Source organism: Suncus etruscus, chromosome 14 (assembly GCF_024139225.1).
Source record: "Suncus etruscus isolate mSunEtr1 chromosome 14, mSunEtr1.pri.cur, whole genome shotgun sequence".
Classification (NCBI taxonomy): domain Eukaryota; kingdom Metazoa; phylum Chordata; class Mammalia; order Eulipotyphla; family Soricidae; genus Suncus; species Suncus etruscus.
Genome location: NC_064861.1, coordinates 52,146,654 through 52,169,420, shown reverse-complemented (window position 1 = coordinate 52,169,420; position 22,767 = coordinate 52,146,654). Strand labels below are relative to the sequence as shown.

Genomic DNA, 22,767 nt, shown 5'->3' with positions numbered 1-22,767 from the left:
TTGTCCCTGGAGACAAGTGCTGCTTTTTATTATCTTCCAAGCATGTACAAGCCTTGACACCCCTCTCCTTTATTCCCTTTTGGGCCACACCTGGGGATGCTCATGGGCTATTTCTGGCTCTGTGCTCAGGGTATCATGTGATTCCAGAGATCAAACTGGGGCTCCAGCATGTGTTGCCCTTTAAGCATGCAATGCTCCACTCCTCCACCCCTACTTTTTATTATTTTGTGAATAGAAGACACAGCATATCACATCTTTATCTGTATCTTTTTCTAGTTCATATATATAAATATTTTCAAAAGTTAAAAAGCAACATTACTCCAAGATATTCATGGAAAACAGCCCATCCCCATTGGCTGCAAGTTGCTTACTTCTTTTGGGATACATGGGAAGCCACACCTGGAAATGCTCGGGGGTGATTCCTGCCTCTATGTTCAGGAATCACACTAGGGGGCTTGAAGAAGCATATGGAGGTGCCAGGAATCAAATGCGAGTCAGTCACATACAAGGCAAATGCTTTCCCTGTTGTGTATCTCCTTGGTCCCAAATGGTGGGCTCTTCACTGACTTTTGGTTGAGGGGTTCATATATGGTCATGGGAGTCATAGACATTCTACTAAAAATAGGTCAAAGAGATGAACTTGGGGTTCACCTCCTGCCTCTGACTTCAACTCAGGGAGCTGCCATGGATTCAAGAGGAGAAAGAAGAGGAGGAGGAAGAAGATGGAGAGGAGGAAGAGAACGAAGAGAAGGAGGAGCTTGAGTAAGGCTTTTTGTCTTTCCTCTGGCTAAGGGTGGCACTGGGAGGAGATACAGTGAGGGAATCTGGGGGTGCTCTCTGATTTCTAGGACGCTCCTTTCCTTGTTCTGGGATACCAAAAAAGTAAGGGAAACTGGGGTCCCCTCTATGCTCACCATGATCTGGGATGCATATACCCAACACTCACTGTTCTCCTATATTCAAATACAATGTGACAAGCACCTTTGTCTATCATGCTTTTCTGCACAGAGCTGGGTACCAGAGATGCCAAATAAGAGTCCGTTATAGGCTGGGGAGATAGTGCAGGGGTTAGTTCCTGTCTGGGATCAGTTTGATACCTGGCACTGATTATGGTCCTCTAAACCCTGCCTGTGCTCTGCTCAGGAGGGAACACTGAGCACAGAGCCAAGAGTAAACCCTGATACAAAACAAAACAAAACAAAACATGGGGCTGGAGCGATAGTATGGCAAGTAGGGTTGTGCTTTGCCCGTGGCCAACAGAGGTACAATCCCGAACACTGCCAGGAGTAATTGCTGAGCACACACAGAGACACACATAAATACACAGACATACATGTATATATACAGGCATAACATGCTTATGTGCACACACACACCTGCGGCAGGCACACATGCTCACACAGATATTCGCTCACTGGGGTCTGGGTCCCAGGCGCTGATGAGGCCAGTGTTGGTGGGGTGAGTTGTGGTGGGTCCGGGAGCAGAGGGTCCTGGTATGGGACAGGCAGGCTGGGTTGTCACCACAGGAAGGCTGGGACTCAGGGTGACTGATGACGCCTGAGCCCTGGTAATGGGCAGCTGGTCGCCTAGCGACCTGGTCTCTGCTGGCAACAGCTCTGCTCTTCCTAGCAACCTTGGCCTTTCTGTCCCCACCTGGTCTGTCCCTTGGGGTGACTCTGCAGAGTTCCCTCATCTGATTAGAAGCAGGAAGGCACTGCTCTCACAGGCTTGGATCTGGGCTCAGGGGCTCCAAACTTTCCCCTTGCACATGAACCCCGGCCCGGGATGAATGTCACCACCCCCCACTCAATCCCAAGACCATGAGCGTCTGTGTCAGCCAAGAAGAGATCCAAGTAGGTGGCCACTCCTCCCTAACAGCACCCCTTTTCTTCTTTTGTGATTGAGGTGCTGGGTGAAGACTGTCAAGGTGACGATGAGGATCTTTACTTGGGGTCACAGTCCACAGGGGGTGTTGGGAGCAGAGGGCTGGTAACTTCCTTCTGGTGCATCTTCTGTTTTGTTTTGTTTTGGAGTCCCACCGGCGATGCCCAGGGATTACTTCTGGCTCTGCATTCAAATTTTACTCCTGGGGGTGTTCAAAGGACCATATGGGATTTCAGGGATCAAACCTGGGGTTGGCCTCGTGCAAAGCAAACACATCACCCACTGTACTATTGCTCCAGCTCCCTCTGTTGCATCTTTAACTTAAAGAACTAGGGTTGGTGGGCCCGGAGAGATAGCACAGCGGTGTTTGCCTTGCAAGCAGCCGATCCAGGACCAAAGGTGGTTGGTTCGAATCCCGGTGTCCCATGTGCCTGCCAGGAGCTATTTCTGAGCAGACAGCCAGGAGTAACCCCTGAGCACTGCCGGGTGTGGCCCAAAAACCAAAAAAAAAAAAAAAAAAAAGAACTAGGGTTGGGAGGTTAGAGGCCTTCCACCTTGGCCAATCTGTTTCTGTGCTTAGAATTCTCTAGGACCTTTAAACTTTCCAGAAGTTGATCACCTGCTGCTCTGTGTCAGGAGAGAGGGGGCTTCGCAGGTACCAGGCACCCTTCTGGCCAGGGGCAGGCACTTGGCTTTTGGTACACAGGTCCCAGAAACAGCTTCTATCTTGATGGCTTGGCTACCTTAGCCCTTGCTGGGGTAAATGGGTCAAGGATTTTGTGCCAAAGTTTTCCCAGTGCACGTGGGTGAATTGCAGACAATCCTACTGGGGGCTCATGATAGTGGTGTTGATAAGAACAATACTGGCTTCCGTGTTAATTTTTAAAATGACTTTCTGTTTTGTAGTTAGCATATTTAGCATCCTAATTCTGATTCTTTTATTTGGGGGAGTACACTGAGTGGTGCTCAGGGTTTACTCCTGACTATACTCAAGAATCACTCCTGGCAGTCTTGGGGACCCTCTGAGGTATTAGGGATTAAACCCAAGTTGGTCACATACAAATCAATTACTGCTGAGCTATCACTCTGACCCCATATGATTTTTCTATGAGATTCTCTGTAGTCGTCTGTCCTCATTCAGTTAAGTTGTACAGTCTGGACAAGCCCTGCCCATGTGACAGGTGGGCACACTGAGGCAGCTTAGGGCCACTCAGCCTTATCCTGGCCCAATTTTGGAGGAGACCAGACTAAGGAAAACTCCAACTGAGCCAATGAGATGTTCATGTCCTGGGTCTCAGACACTGAGTGCCTATTTTAAGAAAGAGGGAGAGTCCCCTGTTTGCAGGACCCCCATCCAGTTTTGAGGTCTCACTTTTCTTTAGCAGGCACTTTCCTGTATACTTCCAGGGGTCCATTCTTTTTAAGAATGTATTTTTAGGGGCCGGTGAGGTGGCGCTAGAGGTAAGGTGTCTGCCTTGCAACCGCTAGCCAAGGAAGGACCGAGGTTCGATCCTCCAGCGTCCCATATGGTCCCCCCAAGCCAGGGGCCGTTTCTGAGCACTGAGCCAGGAGTAACCTCTGAGCATCAAATGGGTGTGCCCCCCAAAAGAGAATGCATTTTTAGGGGCTGGAGCAATAGCACAGTGGGGAGGGTGTTTGCCTTATATGTAGCCTGCCCAAGTTTGATACCTAGCATTCTACATGGTCCTCAAGTCTGCCATGAGGAATTTCTAAGTGCAGAAATTACTGGGTCACAAATTATTGGGTCACTGGCTGTGACCCAAAAACTAAAAAAGAGTTTTTAAGCATTAACGGGATGTTTTAATTTTTATCAAAATCAGCATCCCCTGCTCAAATGGAAACAGTTTGAGACATAACATAAACACCCTCAGCAGTCACAAAATCTGATTGTCCACATATTCATTGTGGGCTGGGGCCACACCCAGCAGTACTCAGGACTTACTGCTGGCTCTGTGTTCAGAAATCACTCCTGGTGGACTTGGGGGAGCATATGGACTGAAAGGGACTGAACCCAGGTCAACTGCATTAAAGCAAGGTCCCTACCTGCAATATAATCGCATTGGCCCAATATCCATTTTGTTTTGATTTTGGAACCACATTCAGTGGTGTTCAAAGACATGGTCAGAAGACCATGAGTCTGGAGACCATGGTCAAACATGGGCCTCTCTCATGCAAAGCAAGTGCTCATTTTGTCGTGCTCTCCCCAGCCTGGCATCTCCATGTCACTCTTGTAAGTTTATTCAGATCAACTCTGGAATATGGTTTTTTGTTTGTTTGGTTTTGATTTTTGGACCACACCCAGAAATGCATAGGCCTAACTCCCATCTTGCACATAGGAATCACTCTTGAGGTGCTCAAGGGATTACGTGTGGTATCAGAGATTGAACCAAGGTTGACTGTGTGCAAGGCAAGTGCCCTCCCCTCAGTGCTATTGCTTAGGTGTTTCTGCCTTTACAGCTCTGTCAGCTACTCTTGAAAACTGACACATCAGAACACAAGCTGCCCATCTGATTACTGCTGGTTACTCTGATTTTCATAACCGTCCTCTCTCTGTGACACTCCACAATCTCTCCTGCCTGGTGAGGGTCCCCTGAGACCTTGTTCCATGGCACAGGGGCTCTGATCTTGTGACATAGAAAGATCCTGGGCCTATGTTGGAGGGTTGTGTGGCAACTCACAAAGTGCTGGTGACTTTGGCCAGGCTCTGTCCCTATGCGAACCTCACCATCCTCCTCACCTCTCATCCACTTCTCAGGGTAGTCTAGAGGCTTGGGGGGAGGATCTGGTGTTTGCTTATGGCTCTGTTCAGTGCCCCATGATGGACGATTCCCCTCATTCCTCACCATCCACTCACTCATTATTTGGCTCTCAGGCTGCCTCCTGCAGGAAGCCCTCTCCTCTAGGTTGAGTATGTCTATCTGTGCCCTTCATAGCCCCCTTTGCATACCTGGCTCAAGCAGGGGCATCATTTGTAGCACCTGATACCACTGCCCTGGTTCTGGGAACTTAATGGACAAGAACATGTTCTGGATGTTTCTGGGTATCTCTGAGCATTTTTGGCTAATCTCTGGGCACCTCTGGTATCTCTGGGCATCTTTGTGCCCCTCTTAGCTTCTCTGGGCATCTCTAATGTCTCTGGACATCTATGGACTCCTGGCAAAGAAGGGGTCTCTAGTGGCCTCGGTGCCCCTCGTACCCTCTCATCTAGCCTTTCCTCCTGCCTCTTGGGTCTACAGTGTCCTGCTGGATAGTTACCTGGTGGCGCAGGTCAGCGAGGATCACAGTGGAGTAGGAGGCTCCCAGCCTTCGAGGGCCTCACACCAGGTAAGGACAACAGGGTGATGGAAGGGAAGGGTGCAAGGCAGCATCAGTGGGAGGCATGGCTGAACACTGAACCTCTGGAGCATTTTCAGCAGGTGGATGCACCCCACAAAGGGGGCAGGACAGTGGGAGGCCCTGTTCTGACCCAGGTAGGAGAGTTCCCCAAAGCCTTGTGGGCTATGGTACAGGTGGGGGCAATGGACTTGCATCAGGTGGGCTGGGCCCAGGGGCTGCTGCCCTCCAGCAGCGGGGGCCCACCCCTGATATGCCCCAGAGGATGCTGGCAGGACAGTGCATGAACTTGGGGCCCCTCAGCAGCCCTAAAGTTTGTGTTGTTGCCTGAGGGCTCTAGAGAGTTAGTCACAGCTCTGCTTATATGATTCTCTTGCAGGTGCTGCAGGAGGAGGCTGTGGCCATCAGCCCAGAAGGTAGGTGTTTGTGGGGTGGGGGTAGTCTCCACACAGGAACATGGGGGGATTTCTGGCCCTGGCAGCTCTCCCCTCTCCAGCAGTTTCCACCCTCCTCAAAGCCTCTCACCTGCCCATCTTCTGACCAGTCCCTTCCTCTGTGCTCTCAGAGCGTGAGGGGCTCCCATAAAAGTCCCTTTACCTGGAGTTAAACCCCACATCTCCTTTATCTGTTCACTCTGGGAACTTGTACTTTGTGAAAAGAAGCTAGACAAGGACAAAGATTGTATCTCACAGAATAGTAATGCAGTGTTTTTGGGACACACTTGGAGGTGTCCAGAGCTTATTCCCGGCTCTATGCTTAAGGATCACTCCTGGAAGCGAGGTGCCTGTGAGATGACATAGATCTGACCCAGGTTGGCTGTATGCAAGGCAGGTGCCCTAACTGCTATATTGTCTGGCCTGTGTACCCTGCTTTTAAGCAGTATCAGCATCAGCTTCACACAGTGAACATATTCTACTTTTTGTTTGTTTGGGGGCCATACCTGGGAGTGCTCAGGATTTACTCTGGCTTTGCACTTAGGAATAACTCCTAGTGGTGCTCAGGAAACCATATGGGATGCTAGGAAGCAAAGCTGGATAGGCTTTGTGCAAGGCAAGTGTCCTACCTGAGGTTCTATTACTCCACTTTTTTTTTTTTGCCAATGAAAATTTTGCCATAAAATCTGTGACATGTATGTGGTAGAATTGAGTATACAAAATTCCATTCCCATGTGGAAGTTCTGAAAACAAGGAAAAAGTGAAACAAAGTGCATAAAAAAACAAATAAGACAAGAAAACCAAATCCCACCCAGCCCTAGGCTCTAAGATCAGAAACAGGATCATGCCAGGCCCTGTTTGGATGGATGGAGAATGGGTAGAGACACTGTGCTGTGGTATCGCAGTGGATTAGAGTGAGAGAGCATCATTATAAACCAATGATAGCTCTGTAATCATCATTAGCAATACCCCAACACCAAAGGCAAAAGCCCAGGGAATTGCATGGAAGTCACAGCATCCCAGCTAGTTTGGGAACCTTTATGTGTCCCACCCTTCCTGCCACCCCTAATTGGAACACAGCTCTGTGGGCCACCAGCTGTAAGCTCTCCTGTAGTTACAAGTGTGTCCTGGACACTAAATCTCTGGGTGCATTTCCCTTATTGCAATGCCTTCCTGGCTGCCTCCAGCATCAGTGCACACCCCTTTCTTTTAGTTATACCCTCCCTCAATCCCCTGGACAAAGTCAAAGAGACTCAAGGAGAGTCTTTTGAACCCACAAGATCCTTAGATCGCTCATGTCCCACTGGTGGTTGCAGGGAGGCTATTGCTCAGACGAGGAAATGAAGGTTTCTGGTGGGAATTAGGGTTCTTATTCAAGAGCACATACCTATGTGTCACCCTAGGCTCCTCTTAGCTTCTTGCTATATAGCCTGGAACAAAGACTCTGGCACATCCCAAGAAAAACAGGGAGACCATAGTAGTTTCCAGAGTGTTGAATAGAAAAGGGGAGAGTGTGTTGGAGGCACTGAGTAAGGGCCCATAAAGGAAGCTGAAATGGGGGGCAAGGTAGTCCCAGTCAGCTGCCATGGTACTACCCTTCAGAGTATCTCCAGCTTCTTCTCCCTGCTTGGACTCGGATCTGTCAGATACTCCCTAAGTGTATAGCCCACGGGGAGTTATGGGGCCAGGCCCGGTTCCTGAGCGGGTTCTGGAAACAGGCTGTTTGGAAGCTTCTCAACAGCATGTCCCCAGGTCCTGAAGTTCTGGGGATCCCAGAGGGCTTGTGCAGGCTTTGGACTCTCAGACCTGCTGACCAGTGTCTAAGTTCTAACATGATTGTCCAGTGACTCATCTACACATTTGTTTTTGGAGGGTAATGGCCTTGAGCCTGGGTTCTCCAATATAACAGCCCATCAGCATCCTTTGGGGTCGCTTTTGACATCCTGCATACATAATAACCCATCATGGTTGGGCTTTTTCATTTCCAGATCTACCAAGTGGTATGATCCCCTTCAGGAGCCAGGGTTTTTGGAAAAGAAACTGTTTCCAGGCATTCATGACGCCCCTGGATTGTGTTCCCAGATTGCTCTGGGATGAGAATTCCTACCTGAAAAATGAGCCTCAGAGTCAGAGAGTTCCAAGTACATGGATCACCTTTGCTCTGTCTGACAGGGAAACAATTCTTGTCATTGCTTAGAAGAGAGCAGATCAAGGCTTGGAGCTGTCCCTGGGCGCTGTTGGGCAAACCAGTCATGTGACTTGGTGATGCGTTTGACACTGAACCCCAGGGACAAGAGTGATGCCTCAGATCTGGGTTGCCACTTCTGTTAGTGCAGGCAGGCGCCCTCTGGTCTGTGGCGGAGCTGGCTAGGAGCAGTCCTGCTGCTTCCCCCAACTCTGGACTCCTACTTTACAGCCCCCAGTCCCTGCCTGTGACCCTCTGGCCCCATCATCATGGCCAACCCAGGCCGAGAGGTGGAGCTGAAGCGCCTGGTCCAGGACCCACTGCCTGGTCCAGTGGCCACTGGGAATGCCCCCCTCAACTTGGCAGACCATCTCCCCAATATGCCCAGCTACCGCCCCCCCATCACCCGCATCCCGGTCCTCGTCTCCCGGAGAACAAACTTGTCCAACTCCAGCTTCGCCAAGGAAACCCGGAGCTCCGTTCGTCTCCTAGGTAGCTTGGTCCGGGGGTTGTGTGCATGCCCATAGCCTGTGCTTCTTTCTGCATGGCCTCAGCTCTGTCCTGCAGGCTACCTTGGCTTGGGGCTGCTAACAGGCTCTCAGGAAAACCATCCCTGCTTCTACTCATTTGTTTGGCTTCTTCCCATGTTCTCAAACTCAACAATGATTAATTGGATTGGGGGACGGTTAAATGACTTTTTGCAACCCTTGGGTGGGAGAGGGAGAACCATATCTAGTGCTCAGGAACTATTCCCAGCTCTGTGCTCAGGAGACCGGATGGTGCCAGGGATTAATAAATCCAGGTTGACTGCATGCACGGCGTGTCTTAAGATTTGCACTAGCTTTCTGTCTTTGGTGAAAATTGTGTTTTCACCCAGAAAATCATTCCCACCCAAGTTGAATCTCTAGGCTAAGATACTTAGAATAGAGGCCCAGGAAGAAGAAAGGAGAACAGGGCAGTGGAGATGGGGTGGGGTAGGGAGATCTTTGCAGAGGGCATCAGGAGAGTTTGCAGGGCATGGTGCTTACTAAGGAATGTTATCAGCCCTGCAGATTCTTGCCATGGAGGGAAATTCCCAGGAGCCTCCAAGCACATGAGGCACTATGTCCTGTGGGGCCAAAGCACAGAGGCTGCCTGTCTGGATTTGTCCTTTGGGCTCCTGCTTTTTACTGCCTGGTGAGAAAGTACGGAGGGACAGAGAGTTTCTCTGGTCTAAGCCTGGTCTGTTATGCCTTAAAAGTCAGACCTGGTTACTTTTCTGGGGTTTATTTGTTTGTTTTCTTTTTTTTTTCCTGTTTGTGAGGTTGGTGATCAAACCCAAAGATCACACATGCAAAACGAGTGTTTTATTGCTGAGCTACAACCACTCCCAAATCTTTTTGTTGTTTCTGCAGTGCTGATTTCTCATACACATAGGGACCATGGACCACATCCCTGGTCCCCAATTGGCCTTTTGACTTGTTTGATTTTGAAAGGCAGGGGGCAGGGTGCCTCTGATTGACAATCTTTCTTGTTCTGATCCCTTCATACCTCTATCTTCTTCTTGAATTCGGGTGATCACAGAGTTGGGGTGGGAAGTCATGGATCAACCTGTGACAGGGTGGACACTCCAAGTTCAGAGTCTTGAGCAAATGCTAAATCTGTTCCCTCCCAGCCAGCCCAAATTTTTAATTATATATGATGTCTACTGATGCCAGTTGCTAGAACTCTGTTTACTTGCTTATTTGTTCTGCTGGCTTCAGCTTTTCAGGAAAGTCAGTGCATCTAGACAGGAAAATACAGGCTTCCATTCAGATGGAAAACCAGCCTGTAGAAATCATTGCAAGAACACTGACAACAAAGGGAAGTTGACAGTTTCTAGTGAAGAAAAAAAAGGTGAGGGTCCCCAGCCTGGAGGAGGATGAGAATGTAGTGGGATCCAGGGAGCCCTAGCTGATCCTGATCACTTCAGGATCTAGAGAGCAGAAGTCAGGACTAATGTGCTCATTCTAGGATCCATTATCCCATCTGCATCATCTCAAATATCCACCCGCTTCCCCTGGCCCCTGGGTGCCTCTCACCTGAGAAATATGCCCAGTGATATGGGAGTACTGGGTTGGAAGCGTTGTTGTTGAGGAGCTGGGGAGTGTGAGCTGGAGAACTTCATTTGCTTTTCACCCACATGGCATGATGTCCCATTATGTTTCTTCAGAAACAATCTCCTTGTGTGTGCAGGTCTGGGTTCAGCCTGGGGTAAGAGCTGAATCTTGAGATCCAGGAGGCCTGAGTTCAAGCCTGTTCTGTTGTCGAGTTTCTGCCTTTCTGTACTTGGGTTCCCTCAGCCAGCCAGCATCACAGCCCTGACCAGAGCCCAAGAGCAGCTCTGCCCAGTATTGGGGATTTAATAAGACAAATGATGCAGGTATACAGGAAGTGCTGGATGGCAAATGACATTACTCCCCACAAACCACTTTAGTTGTGCAGTGTTTATTTTTATATTTTAATGACATTATCCTCATTCTATAAATCAGTATGCGCAAAACTAATTTCATTTTTTGTTTGAGTTCCCACTTTGTCAAGCTGGTGGAAAATAAAATTCTAAGTTTAGGAGAACCATTCCCTTCTCTAGAGGCCATGCAAGTTGTGAGATCTTGCACCCCACAGGATGCAGGGTGCACCTACCCCTGATAAAGCAATCTCTCTTTCTCTTTCACTTCTTTATTATTCTCTACTCTGTCTCCTCTTTCTTTATCTTTCCTCTTTTCTCTTTCTCTGTCTCCTTTCTCCTCACTCTCTCTCCTCTCTCCTCTCTCTTCTCTCCTCTCTTTTTCTTTTTCTCTCCTCCCCCCTTTTTCTTTTCCTTTTTGTTTCATTTCATTTTGGGGGGTGGGTTTTGGGCCACACCTGGTGGCTCTGAAGTGTTACTCCTGACTTTGCATTCAGGAATTACTCCTGACAATCTTGGGTGACCATATGGGATGTCAAGGATCAAATTTGGGTCAGCTGCGTGCAAGGCAAACTCCTTACCCACTGTGCTATCATTTTGGCCCCTGTTCTCCTTTGTCTCTACCTCTGTTTCTCTGTCTTTGTTTCTGTCTTTCTGTCTCTCTGTATCTCTATGTTTCTCTCTCTCTCTCTCTCTCTCTTTCTCTTTCTCCCCCCCTCTCTTTCTCAGCTATACCCAGAAGTGCTCAGGGGCTACTCCTGGCTCTGTGCTTAGGAGTGACCTCAGGCATTACTGGGGAACTATATGTGGTGCCAGGACCAAACAAATGTTGTCCACATACAAAGCAATTGTATACTTCTCTGCTATCATTTTGGACCCAAGAACATCATTTTGACGGTACGGGGTGGTACTTTCTATAGTCTGGGGTGGGATGGGGGAGGTACAGTTTGTGAGGAGAGGTGCCAGGACTCTGTAAGTGGGATCCTTCTCCTAGGTCTTCTCTGCCCATCTCCAGCCCACCTTCAGGTCTGAGAGGAGGTGAGCTGAGGTGAGGAGAGCGACCCTCTTACTCTTTATGGCCTGGAACATCTCTTGTTGAATTGCCAAAATGTCCCCTGCTTTTCTTCTCTACATGTACTTGGATGGACTCAGACTGGATATCAGGAATGAAGCACCAGCCAATCCTTCAACTTCTGCTGGGCTCTTTCTGGGGCTAGACTGATGCACACAGTCCTTGTCTCCAAGCCATGGGCCACACCCTGGCCCCCAACAAAACTCCTGATCCTCCCAGTGTAGGAGAGAGTTAAACTGATAAATGTGGGGGCTTCTGTCACATACAGAAAATAAGGACCTATCTAAAGGGTACCTCAATGGGGAACTAACTATACCCCAATGGGGAGCTGTCACCCCTGATTGGAGAAAGCATTGGAGTGTTCCATTCACCACCTGCCAGGACTGGTTCCCTCCATTCTTTCCACCATGGTCCTGGAAAGGTAGGACCACCCTATCTGTAGATGGAGAAAATGAGGTGCAGAGACGGAAGTGGGTTGTGTTAGGCCAGGCTCTAGACAGGGCTCCTTACAACACAACCCCAGGTTCCTGAAGCTTCTCTAGCCTCAGAAAAGTCAGGCTATGTCTGGGTGCCCTTGCAGCTTCTGAGGTCTCAGGGAATCTTCTTTGGTTCCTGGAAGGTGACTGGGGTGGCCACACCCTCAGGTCGACCCTGCATGTTGCTCTCCTGGCCATTGCATGAAACTCTCTGCTCCCCCAGGCCTGCTTTCTTCATGGGTACCCTAGACTCCCATCCTGACTTCTCACTCTGTTCACTTCTTCCTCTTCCTAAGTGCCTGCCACAAAGCATCACCCAGAAGTGCAGGTGGAGGATGCGGACGCTGACCTCCAGCCTCTGATTGTGGAGGAGAAGCCGGCTTCACCCGAGCTACCGCCACCGTCTCCCGCCAAATCGGATACCCTTGCAGTCCCAGGCTCAGCCGCCAGCACCCACAGGTCACCTTCTCAGTATCTCTTGTTTTCTCACTGGTTCTGGGTCAGATGAAGAGATTGAGCACAGTGGAACAGGGAATCGGGACGTCTCAGGCCATTCAGTCAGGTGGGGTCAACAGTGGGATTCAGGGCATCTCTTAGACTCAGCAAGAGGAAGAAGCCCCTTCCTCAACATTCTCCTGGGTTGATTAGGAAGGTGCTCAGCATGAAGTGTTCCATTTTATGAAGTAGTGCCATGCAACACCAGAAAAATATTAGTAAAACCTTCATCCCACCTGACTAGATTGCATTGCTGCTTTCCCACCTTCTCTTTGCTTATGGACCCAAGTCTGGTGTGGATTTGAATGACAGAGGAAATTGTAGAAGACCACAGTGAAAACTTTCCCCTGTGACTAAGTGTCTTCCTCATATTCCCTAGTGAGTGATCCTCTAGTATCTCACACCTTAGCTGACAGCACAAACCCTGTCTAGGAGAGCACTGATGAACACTGATGAGCACTGATGAACTGATGAACACTATGAAAGTGCTGCTGGTAACAAATGTCTCTGTTCTCCATCCTTGGGTACCTTTCTCCAGGCCACCATTCCTGGTCAAATGGGCACAAAATTGTACAAGCCTCTTGAGTTAGAAGTGTGTTGCTGTGTGTTTAGAATTGGTTTTGAACAGTCTGAGTTAAATAATCAAGAGGTATGCTGCAGCTAGCATTGCACATTCTGTGAAGTGCTGTCTAGGCTTTGTGAACGACTAGATTGAAGTTAAGGGGAATTTCCAGTGCTCTCCTGCATGGCTGAATTCAAAGATGGTTATTTTTCTTTGGTCCCCATTCATTTATGCTCTTTATCAAATATCATTGAGTAATTTCTCAGCTGAGGTGAGGAGCCTGCTAGAAGGGAAGTAGTTAGAGATGATAAACTGAGGGCTTTGAGGTTTTTTTGTGGATAAAAGAGTCATTATTATACTCAGTCTTGAAAGAATGCTCATAGATTTATGAATTCTCGGGTTTAAATCATTGAATAATGCAAATAAGACAGATGGCAGAAGACATGGCAACCACACAGCTGCAGACATCTGATCTACCTTGCTCTGTTCCTTTTATGTAAATGGAGGAAAATAAATAGGCTGGTTTGGGGGAATAAATGGGGCAGAGATGAATTAAGATCACTTGGGACTAGAACCCAAGCCTCCTGCCTTTGGTAAATGGGATGAAGGATGAGTAATCAGATAAAAGGTTGTTACAGAAGGTGCTGAGTTGAATGAGATGAGAAAATTGGGGAGCCAGTGCCTGAATCCAAATTCTCTGAGGGGAGCAGTCTGATGCCTGATACTAAGGGTCAATGGGGTTGTCTATAGTCAGAGAGGAGTGAGAACTGGGGGTGACTGATAGGTAGCCCAAAAGCCACAGAAACCACAGGCTAAGAGGAATGTATGAGCAAGGCTATTCTCACAGCTTAAGGCCATCGGTTGGAGTGAAACCCAGCTTTCCAATGATCAGATGTGAAACTTGGAGCAAGTCACTGAGACTTCCTGTGAGAGGAAGAGAAGGTACTACCTGTCCACTGGGCTTTTAGAGATTCTCAGTGCTACTGTATGTGAGATAGCACAAGGTTGGACACTAGGAGAGCAGATAAGAGATACTGAGTCAGACATTCTCTGGATTTCCTGGGGCAGCATGTGCTATCGGGCTCATGAGGGGACACTGGACAGGGGACAGAACTGAGTTTGGGTCTCATAGGGTCTTTAACCCTCGTCCTCTTTTGGTGTTCTACTTTAGAGTGTAAAGAGGTGAATCCATGATTTGTCATTTCGCACAAGTCAAAGGGGACATAGGGTCATTCCAAAACCTTCCAGGATAAAACAAAGACCCTTTTAATTTTATTCTTCTACATATCTTTTAAATACTAATGGAGGGGCCAGAGAGATAGCATGGAGGTAAGGCATTTGCCTTGCACGCAGAAGGTCAGTGGTTTGAATCCTGGCATCCCATATGGTCCCTCAAGCGGTTTTTGAGCGTAGAGCCAAGAGCAACTCAAGTGCTGCTAGGTGTGACCCCCCAAATAAATAAATAAATAAATAAATAAATAAATAAATAAATAAATACTAATGGAGAACTCCTGGATCACAGGGATCACAGTGGAAGCATTCTAGACAGAGTCAAACATAAATACCTTTGGCCTAGATCCCTGTGGCTGTAAATGCAGCACCACATGCATATGGGGACTGGGGATGGGAACTTCATCCTTCACACAGGGGACCTCGTGTTTCTCAGTCCTCACCCTTCTTCACACAGGGAACCAGGGGTTTCAAAAGTGGATAGGTTTGCCCAAGTTTATATCAGGAGCTGAAGATGGACTCCTCCACCACGAGAATTTTCTAGTAGTTGGGAGGACTGTAGAGAGTGGAGGATGATTTTTAGGGAGGGGACTTTAGACTGTGGGGGGAAGAAGAAAGATGCTGAAGCCAAGACATAATTTAGTAATGTTTCTTAGTTGAATAGGCAAATCTCATTTTACAGAGGGGATACTGAGAAGGCTAGGGGTATAAATAACCATACCAGGCCTCTCACTGGAGAGAGGCAGGGATGTCTGCAGAATTAGGGTTGCCTGCTAACATACACAGGTGTGACCAGAAGACAGATGCAGCATCCAAGGCCCACATGAGTTACACCCCATTTTTGGTGTTCCTGTAGAGAAATGAGGATCCTTAGGTGTCCCTTCAGCACAGGGTAGGTGATCTGCAGGCCCAGAGTTGGCTCACTTCCTCCTGGCCCCAGAACCTCCACTCTCTCTAAGGCTGTTTTCCATGTCCTTGTTCCTGCAGAAAGCGGCTGCCCTCCCATGATGATGAGGCTGAAGAACTCAAGGCGATGTCTCCTGCCGAGTCTCCGGTGGTTGCCTGGTCAGATCCCACCACCCCACAGGGCACTGAGTGAGTGAGGGCCACCGATGGGGCCTCGGAGAGTCAGAGGCAGCATGGGTATAGGCAGTCAGGGGAGGCAAGTTGAGGGGAGAGGGATATTTTTATGACAAAGCTGACTCTGCCAGTGGTTTCCTAGTAGTATGATGGGGTTTGTTGCACAGGCTGCTTCCAGTAGGCCCAGAAGCTGTTTGAAATTTGCAGCAGATGTTTGAATGTCAAATTAAAGTGGTCCCAGAACCCAGACAGAGGGCCCTGGGGAGTGTCAGTGGCTGAGATGTAGCTGGTTTGTGACATGATTGTGAGGGGCTCTGAGCCTGTGTCCCTCATATGGGACATATGCCAAGGGCTGGAATAATGGAAATTTTTGTTTGTTTATTTGGGGGTCACATCCAATGGTTCTTAGAGGTTACTCCTGCTCAGCGCCTGGGTATCATTCTTGGTTGTGCTTGGGGGACCATATGAGATTTTGGGGTATTAAACCTAGGTCTGTGGCATGCAAGACAAATGCCTAATCTGCTGTGCCATCACTTCAGCCCCCCATTCGGGGAGATTTGAGACCTGGGTTTGACCCTCTACACCCCATGTTGTCCCCTGAGTCCTGGAGTGATCTCTGAGTTCAAAGCCAGTAGTAAGCTCTGAGCAATGCCAAGTGTGACCCATGAACAAAATAAAAGGAGTTGTCACAGGTGTCCATGCTCAGATTCTAATCCAAGCCTTCGGGGCTTTGAAGCAAAGGAGGAGTGGGGGTTGGCTTAGGTGGAGTAAGGGACTGGACACTATGGGTCCAAACTGCTGATGCTCTCCAGAAACACACCAGGTCCAGCATTCATCTCCACACCTCGAAATGGGATCCTGCCTGGAGGGAACCCTGTGGAGACCCGCCCCTGATTGCCTCCCCAGGGGAAACTGCTCTGCCTCACTAATACACTGCCTCACTAAGCACAGGAGAGACACTAACCTGAACTTTATGGCCTTTTAAATAAGATCTGCAAAGGCCCATTTGACACTCATTCATGGAGAGATGATTGTGAGGAGGCCCCTCAGGTCCCACCCCAAGGGGGCAGTAGGCATTGGTCGTTGGACAGCAGGTAGGCTTCTGGCCTTGTTTGTCTTGGACTCTCGTCTTGGACACCAGGTATAGTTCCTGAAGTCAAAGTATGGAGCTGGCAGATGGAGCAGCCTACCTGGGCATTCCATCTGGTTGTTTTATTTTCTTTAAAATATTAAAAAAATGGCTGTACCAGATTTACAAAGGGTGTTTATAATAGAGTTTTAAGCATATGATGTTTCAGCACCAATCTAACCACCAGTGTGACTTTCCTTCACCTTGTCCCAGGCTCCCACCCCGCAGTCTGCCTCCTGGACAGACCATTCTTCAATTTGATTATTGGAGTTTTAGAGCTTCTGCTTGCTAGGTTGTTAGCTATGTGGATCAGATATGCCTCTGTGACTGTGCCTCTAAATTACTGTCTGCCTCTTCTTTCTCCCCTCCTTGATCTCTCTCATGCCCTGGCCTTTCCATTTCTCTAAGCCTAAGGAGAGCAGCCTACCTCACCTCTCCCTGCTCTCTTCTAGACTTAGCACCTCATGGGAATCTCAACTGAGCCCAACAGTCCTAAGTTTTCCCCCTAAATTAGAAGAGCAGTCATAGCTTTTCCACTGGTACCATTGGTGCCAATGTGATCTGGGTCAACCCCAAGACTGAGCACCCCTGGACAAGTTAAAGTGGGTTTGAGGTTTCTGAATGAGAAAGGGGACCATCTAGAACTTCCTCTTTTGGGCCCAGGCTCTTCCCTGGGGACACAGAGATCCCCTCTCACTCCACCTGCCTCAACACGTGTGTTACTTTCCAGTGGCCAGGACCGCGCAGCCTCCACAGCCAGCCAGAACAGTGCAGTCATCAATGACCGACTCCAGGAGTTGGTGAAGCTCTTCAAAGAGCGGACAGAGAAGGTGAAGGAGAAGCTCATTGACCCGGATGTTACTTCTGATGAGGAGAGTCCTAAGCCCTGTGAGTCCAGAGCTGGGGTAGACTCTATTATCCTCTGTAAAGTCTTGTGACTCAAGGAATTGATTGAGGTACATAAGAGAAGTCCAGATCCAACCTGTGGCTATAAGGTCCTGTGTATGCAGGTTTTGAACTGCAGCAAATCCTGTTGCTGGAAGGGAAGAAGGGAGGGAAGGTCTGGGTTGAGTCAGTGACTCAACTGTGCTCTGCATTTCCAGCCCCAGGGCCAGCCCCTCATGGATCCTCCATATCTTTCACCAGCAGGCAGGTCACTCTGAGATGTGTCCCTGGTCTGCCACACAGATCACGTTCATGACTTGCTCTGGGACAAGACAGTCTTGATCATCTGGAGGGCTGTTATAACTTTCTTACCTGAAATTTTCATGCTTTCCTCCTGCTAGAAGGAAGTAAAAATGATCCTCTCTGGATCTGGGAAGGCATCTAGTTTTCTCAGAGGTCAACTGTGTCTCATGGTGCCAAAGGCAGATCTAGCAGAGTCTGATGTCACAGCTCTAACGGTAGAAATAGCTCTAGAGAAATGACCAGTACCAATGAGCCTCAGCAGCGAGGGTGGGGAGGCTGGACTCCCGTGCCAGGCTCTGTTTGAAAGGAAGGAGCTGAGATTTCAGCTCTGAGTTAGAACCCCAGACACTTGTGTCTTCTTAGTTGGGTGGGATAAAATGCTGCAGTTCTCTAGAGGAAATGAACGAAATCCAAACACACACACACACACACACACACACACACACACACACACACCACCACCACCACCACCACCACCACCACCACCACCATAACTCAAAAGTCCAGCATGTCCAGAAACTCCTCGTCTGGGGAGCTCCTGCCATTGGAAGCTGGGAGAGTTTCTAGGTTCAGATTGTGCTTCAGAGTTGTGGGGTTGTCTCTAGGCTATGGCCTTTCTTTCACACACAGAACTGACCAGAGTTTGATGACTAGCAGCAGAGTCTGCAGTTGTGAGCCTCTCTTTGCATCCTCATTGGCCATCCAAGACTGAGGGCTGGGTTAAAGTATTACCTGTGTCATCCACAGCTCCATCCAAAAAACCCCCTGAGCCAGCCTCAGAGGCAAAGCCAGCTGAGGCAGAGCAGCAGGAAGAGGAACATTATTGCAACATGCTGTGTTGCAAGTTCAAGCGTCGACCCTGGAAGAAGTACCAGTTTCCCCAGAGCATTGACCCACTCACCAGTAAGTCTGGATGTTGCACTTTGCAATGAGAAGTCAGGAGAGATGGAGTGGGCAGGATGGAGGGAGACAGCACAAGAAGCAAGGAGGCTAGAGATGTCCAAGGTTTGTTTCTCACAAGTAAGTTGAGTAGCTGGAGAGAATGATCAGCAAACATATAGGAGGTCTGGGTTTTAATCCCTGATATTACACAGTACCCTGGTCACTGCCAGGATTGGCCCCAAACCCTAAATCAGGATTAGTCCTTGAGCACTGTCAGGTGTGGACCCCCAAACCAAAGCTGAACGAAATATATTATAAAATCCCTAGAATGAGACACATATCCATCCATCAATCTACTCCTCCATCCATCCTTCTATTTATTCATTCTTCTATCTGCCCTCCCATCCATTTATCATTCATCCATTTCTCTATCCTTCCTTCCAATCATCTATCCCTCCACCCATCCTTCTATTTATCCATCCATTTTCCATCTGTCCATTCATTCCTCTGAGAATCTGTTGATCTTTCATGCAGACAGCAACCTTCTCTTCACTTCCCATACACCCATCTGTCTTTATTTTGTTTATTGTTTACTAAGGCAAGAAATACACTTTCAAAAATGCCCACAAGAGGGGCCGGCGAGGTGGCGCTAGAGGTGTCTGCCTTGCAAGCGCTAGCCAAGGAAGAACTGTGGTTCGATCCCCTGGTGTTCCATATGGTCCCTCCCAAGCCAGGGGCAATTTCTGAGCACTTAGCCAGGAGTAACCCCTGAGCATCAAACGGGTATGGCCTGAAAAATAAAAAAAAAATGCCCATGAGAACAAAAAAAAAGGAGATTCTAGTTACTTGTCTGTTACTTAATAAAGCCCCCTTTCCCACCTCAGAGAATTCTGATTTCTCAGGATTATAACTACAGAGATTTTGTTTGTTTGTTTGGAAGCCACACCCAACAGTGCTCAAGGGTTACTTCTGGTTGAAGATTCCTTACTAACAGGATATGAGGGAACATATGAGATGCTAGGGATGAAATCAAGGTTAGCCACATGCATGAAAGTACCCTACCCCACAGCTCCAACCCCCCAGTGATGTATTTCTAAATCTAAAGAAGTATGAGCCCCTCCCCTGTTAATGGGAATGCTGAGTGTCGGGCTTGGTGAAGAGTGGGAAAGCCCGGAGGAGATAGCCTGATGCCATCCCACAGTGGGGAGCATTTTCTGGGGTGAAGCTCTGGCTTGAACCAGCTTTCCTGCCCCACAGACTTGATGTACATCTTGTGGCTGTTCTTCGTGGTGCTGGCCTGGAACTGGAACCTCTGGCTGATCCCTGTGCGTTGGGCCTTCCCCTTCCAGAGGCCAGACAACATCCACCTGTGGATGATGATGGATTACCTGTGTGATCTCATCTACCTCTTGGACATCACCGTCTTCCAGCTGCGCCTGCAGTTTGTCAGAGGGGGGGACATTATTGTGAGTCCCAGGCAGATGTGTGTGTGTGTGTTGTGTGTGTGTGTGTGTGTGTGTGTGTGTGTGTGTGTGAGGAGGACAGTTGCTGGGGACAAATCCAACAGCCAGTGTCTTCAGGAGATTGACACCCCAGCCCCCATGCTGCAGTAGACAAGAGAAATGAACCAGGAAATCTCAGGTACATTTGCCACTGGTGCTTTATCTTCCGAGTGGTTGATGGATCTATATCATCTCCAGTAGTGCTCACGTGTGAGAAACTGTAATGCAAGATTCATAGCCTGGTGGCCAGAGAGCTTGAACAATGGTAAAGCATTTGCCTTGCATGCAACTGATCTACGTTAGATCAAGCTTGCCAAGGCTGCAAACCCAGTAAGTCCTGAGCATCAAAAACTAAACACTGGGCCCGGAGAGATAGCACAACGGCGTTTGCCTTGCAAGCAGCCGATCCAGGACCAAAGGTGGTTGGTTTGAATCCCGGTGTCCCATATGGTCCCCCGTGCCTGCCAGGAGCTATTTCTGAGCAGACAGCCAGGAGTAACCCCTGAGCACTGCCGGGTGTGGCCCAAAAACAAAACAAAAAAACAAAACAAAAAAACAAAAACTAAACACTGCAGGGCTGGAGAGATAGCACAGTGGTAGGGCATTTGCCTTGCATGCAGAAGGATGGTGGTTCAAATCCCGGCATCCCACATGGTCCCCCGAGCCTACAGGTGGGCGATTTCTGAGTGCAGAGCAAAGAGTAGCCCCTGAGCGCTGCCAGCTGTGACCCAAAAAAAAAAAAAAAATCCCAACCCTAAGATTTATATACTATTGTAAAGTTATACTTTTGTTATACTATTGTAAGTCATGAAAACATACTTTAAAAGGAAGAAAAGGCTCAGTGAGCTCTTACCTTGCATTCAGGAAGCCTAGATTTGAACTCTGGCACCACAATAAAGATCTGTGTCACTCATGAGTGAAATGGCCCCTGGGGCACCTGATGGAATTAGAGGTGGAGAAGGACCATCGATGCTAGAGGACCTGGTTCAAATCTCAGTGTCTCTGCAACTAGCTCCACACCTCTCTGTGCCTCGGTTTTCTCACCTGTATGATGGGGACTGAATGTTTCCATGGCATGACCTTGCTAGATGAGTGGATTAAGCTGTAGGAGACTGGCTAGGGAACTGCTAACAGTTGATCTTCCATGGAGGGCCCGCAAAGAGCAAGTGGCTTGGCTCAGCTCAAGAATCTGTGTTCTGGAGTGAGAAGGAGAATGTGGAGGCAGAAAGGGTGGTACCCACCTTCTTGGGTGGGTCATCTTCCCAATTTCCAGTGCCTGCCCCCTCCCTCTTTGTGCAGAAAAGTCAAGGACAGCCTCTTTCCTGGCTCATCCAAGGCAACTTCTGAGCAATAAGGCACAAAGGGTGCAGGCATGAGGCCTAGGACCCGCATCCTGCTTCCCACCCATTCGAGGACTGCGGGCTGCAACTAGGGGGCCTGGCCACGATCTCCCCAAGGGTTCCACCTCCCCACGTGCAGACCCCAGGCTTTCCTGATGCTCCACAGAAACCTCTTTGGGTGCCTCTGGGGCCTGGGCGGGGATCCCTGCTGATGCCTGCACCAGTATCAAACTCACAGGTGCCATCCTGCTCTCTTCCAGACGGACAAGAAGGAGATGCGCGTCAATTATCTGAAATCTCGCCGCTTTAAGGTGTGTGCTGGGGGCCCCTTGGTGGGGGGGATATCTCTGGAGAGACCTGGGGACGTGGTTTCCCAGGACTTGCATGAGCTGTTGGTGGGTGCTCGACCTTCATGGGTAGCCTTCTGTGAAGTGGAGACCCCTGCCACTTGTCGGCATTACACTTCTGGGTGCACTGGGTTTCAGATGGACGTGCTCTGCCTCCTACCTTTGGACTTTTTCTACCTGAAAGTGGGTGTGAATCCCCTCCTTCGCCTGCCCCGCTGCTTAAAGGTGAGATTCCAGGGTCCCGGCCCACGGTTAGTGCTTCTGTGGAACCTTACAGCTGCTTGCTCCTCAGGAGCAAGTCCCAGGAGGTGAGAAAGATGCCCCAATTTACAGATGAGAAGGGCTGAGGCACAGAGAGGTCTGTGTACTCACCGAGGTCACACAGGAAGGAAGGAGTCGAATCTGGATTTAAGCCTGAGATTTGAATCCTTCCTAGAGAAGCTGACCTTGTGTCTATATTATGATGGTCTCCTTGTCAGTGATGGAGAAACTGAGGCTGGGAAAGTGTGTGGTTTTCCCGAGATCACAAGAGTCGAGAAGCACCCCCAAAGAGACTTGGTCGTACACTCAGACATGCTTCAGTATTGCTGGGGCAACACTGGGGTAACCAGTGTTCAGTAAGAGGCCCCAGTGACAAAGGCCAATGATACCTACTTTCATGTGGTTGGGGTAGACAACATCTCTCTCTGTCTCTCTCTGTCTCTCTGTCTCTGTCTCTGTCTCTCTCTGTCTCTGTGTCTCTCTCTGTCTCTGTCTCTCTCTCTCTCTCTGGTTTTTGGGCCACACCTGGCAGAGCTCAGGGGTTACTCCTGATTCTGTGATCAGAAGCCACTTCTGGTAGTTTCAGGTGACCACATGGGATGCGGGGATTGAACCTGGGTTCGGCCATGTACAAGGCAAACACCCTACCTGCTGTGCTATCATTTCGGCACCCTGAAACCCTTTATTGTGGGTGTTTGTTACCTTTTCCACCCCACCAGAGACAAGGGAAGAGCTAAGCAAGAAAGTGGGATGAGAAAGTGGATAGAATATAGCACCCCCTGGAAGAGGAAACCAACATGTCAAATTAAGCTTGGACAGGGCCTCTGAGCATCAGAACTGAGAAAAAGGGGGAGAATGGATAAGGGTCTTCTAGGGCTGGCCTGGGAGTCCCAGGGGTGGGGCTGCTCTGGAACCTGTATG

The 22,767-nt window shown here is 49.0% G+C and overlaps 2 protein-coding genes across 2 annotated transcripts in view; one reads left to right on the top strand and one right to left on the bottom strand.

Moving 5' to 3' along the window:
• Positions 1-22,767, bottom strand: part of NDRG4 (NDRG family member 4) — a 518,571-nt gene that overhangs the window by 427,642 nt on the left and 68,162 nt on the right. The gene's annotated exons all lie outside the window — the stretch shown is intronic.
• CNGB1 (cyclic nucleotide gated channel subunit beta 1) overlaps positions 1-22,767 on the top strand; it is a 63,035-nt gene that overhangs the window by 13,734 nt on the left and 26,534 nt on the right. The window contains exons 12-23 of the mRNA XM_049787408.1: positions 676-762; positions 5,142-5,229; positions 5,322-5,375; positions 5,618-5,654; positions 8,140-8,349; positions 12,127-12,289; positions 15,105-15,212; positions 17,057-17,214; positions 18,262-18,417; positions 19,654-19,862; positions 21,499-21,549; positions 21,724-21,810. Coding sequence (XP_049643365.1) covers positions 676-762; positions 5,142-5,229; positions 5,322-5,375; positions 5,618-5,654; positions 8,140-8,349; positions 12,127-12,289; positions 15,105-15,212; positions 17,057-17,214; positions 18,262-18,417; positions 19,654-19,862; positions 21,499-21,549; positions 21,724-21,810 — 1,408 coding nt within the window. The remainder of the gene's footprint in view (positions 1-675; positions 763-5,141; positions 5,230-5,321; positions 5,376-5,617; positions 5,655-8,139; positions 8,350-12,126; positions 12,290-15,104; positions 15,213-17,056; positions 17,215-18,261; positions 18,418-19,653; positions 19,863-21,498; positions 21,550-21,723; positions 21,811-22,767) is intronic.